At 48.9% G+C, this 1,483-nt stretch overlaps 1 protein-coding gene across 1 annotated transcript in view; it reads left to right on the forward strand.

Moving 5' to 3' along the window:
• Positions 1-12: 12 nt before the first annotated feature.
• LOC106011706 (ecdysteroid-regulated 16 kDa protein) overlaps positions 13-1,483 on the forward strand; it is a gene marked incomplete at its 5' end in the record, with an annotated part of 2,306 nt that continues 835 nt past the window's right edge. Inside the window, 1 exon segment of the mRNA XM_013082238.2 lies at positions 13-185. Coding sequence (XP_012937692.1) covers positions 13-185 — 173 coding nt within the window.

A 1,483-nucleotide genomic window follows, 5' to 3' on the forward strand; every position in this document is an offset into this window, starting at 1 on the left:
TCCCCCCCTTAGACGAGGACATCGATCAGGCGGCCACACAGGTGTACGGTTACCTCAACGGCAAGATCAAGGCCCCGTTCCCTTTGAGCGACAACAACGCCTGCCACAACATGCAGTGCCCCATCAAGGCCGGGGACTCCATCACCTACAAGAACGCTCTCTTTGTGGAGCCCTTGTACCCTACGGTAATCACTGGACCCTTTTGCTTTAGTTTTCGTGGGAGTGTTATTTATACGGGGTGCCCGCTACGGCTGGATCGGGCCGATCACCCGACTCGCTCGCCTCAAACTGAAAACAAGCACGTTTGTTTTGGTGCCCACTACGGATGGGAGCCGATCGCCCGACTCGATCGCCTCAAAAACAAACGTGATTGTTTTCAGTTTCAGGCGGTGTTTGTGTTCAGTTTCAGGCGATCGAGTCGGGCGATCGGCCCGTTCCAGACGTAGTGGGCACCTGTATAAGGCGACCGAGTCCGACGATCAGCCGGACCCGCCAATCCCATCCGTAATGGGCCCCCCGTATTACCAAAGATCGTGCAGTAGAGAATCTTTGTAACGACTGCTCAGTGTAGGACCCCGTCATGCGTCACTCTTCAAAATGGCGTATGGCGGAGTCTTGCAAGCGGTGCCCATTAATTGTCATCATCGGTTTGGTTCGGTTCAGTTTGGTCGGTTTTGTCGGTTTGGGGCAAGCGAGATCGAGCTCCATTGGATGATGACTTTCAATAGACTGACGCGTTTGTATCGAAGGTGCACGTCGGGCGATCGGGTTGGGCAGTTGGTCTATTTTTAGTGTGTATTGAAGCAGAGAAACCGAACCAAACAGAACTGATCCTCCAGTAGGCACTGGCACCGCCTATTCCACGAAGCTGTCCATATTATGTGCTAAAGGTTAGAAATTTTACTAAAGAGTAACATACAGAGAAATGGAGGAAAGATATGGAGGTTGGATGTTTGACAGGAAAGGAAGAGCAAACCACTCAAGATAACCCGCAAACACCCCACACACTGGAAGAGGAAGATTACTATTATTTGTGTAGGGGTTGATATCCCTCCCCCTTGCCGCCAATCGCACCTGGTTCTTTCTTACCACGACCCATCTCGTATAATTCTTCTATGTATGCACCTCCCCCCGCCCACCTTTCTCTCCCTCTCTCTGTGTATCTGTGTAATTGTATGTCTTTTTATCTGTCTGTCTATCTCTGTCTGCCTGTCTGTCTGTTTCTCTCTTTTGGTTACCCCCCCTCCAAAAAAAAAAAAAACAACAATGGAAAATGATAAAAAGAGCTAGGGCACCCCGCCAAGAGGTGTATCGTCTCTCATTGTAGAAAAAAATTATGTTTATTTTTTCTCGTGTCATGCATATTATTTAGCTCTTACTCATGCATAAATCACCCCCACCCTTTCTCCCCTCTACCTCCACTTCTCTCCTTTCCAATATGCTATGTCATGTAGGCTGTTGGACTCACACAATATCAAATATC

Source organism: Aplysia californica, unplaced genomic scaffold (assembly GCF_000002075.1).
Source record: "Aplysia californica isolate F4 #8 unplaced genomic scaffold, AplCal3.0 scaffold00165, whole genome shotgun sequence".
NCBI classification, from domain to species: Eukaryota; Metazoa; Mollusca; class Gastropoda; order Aplysiida; family Aplysiidae; genus Aplysia; species Aplysia californica.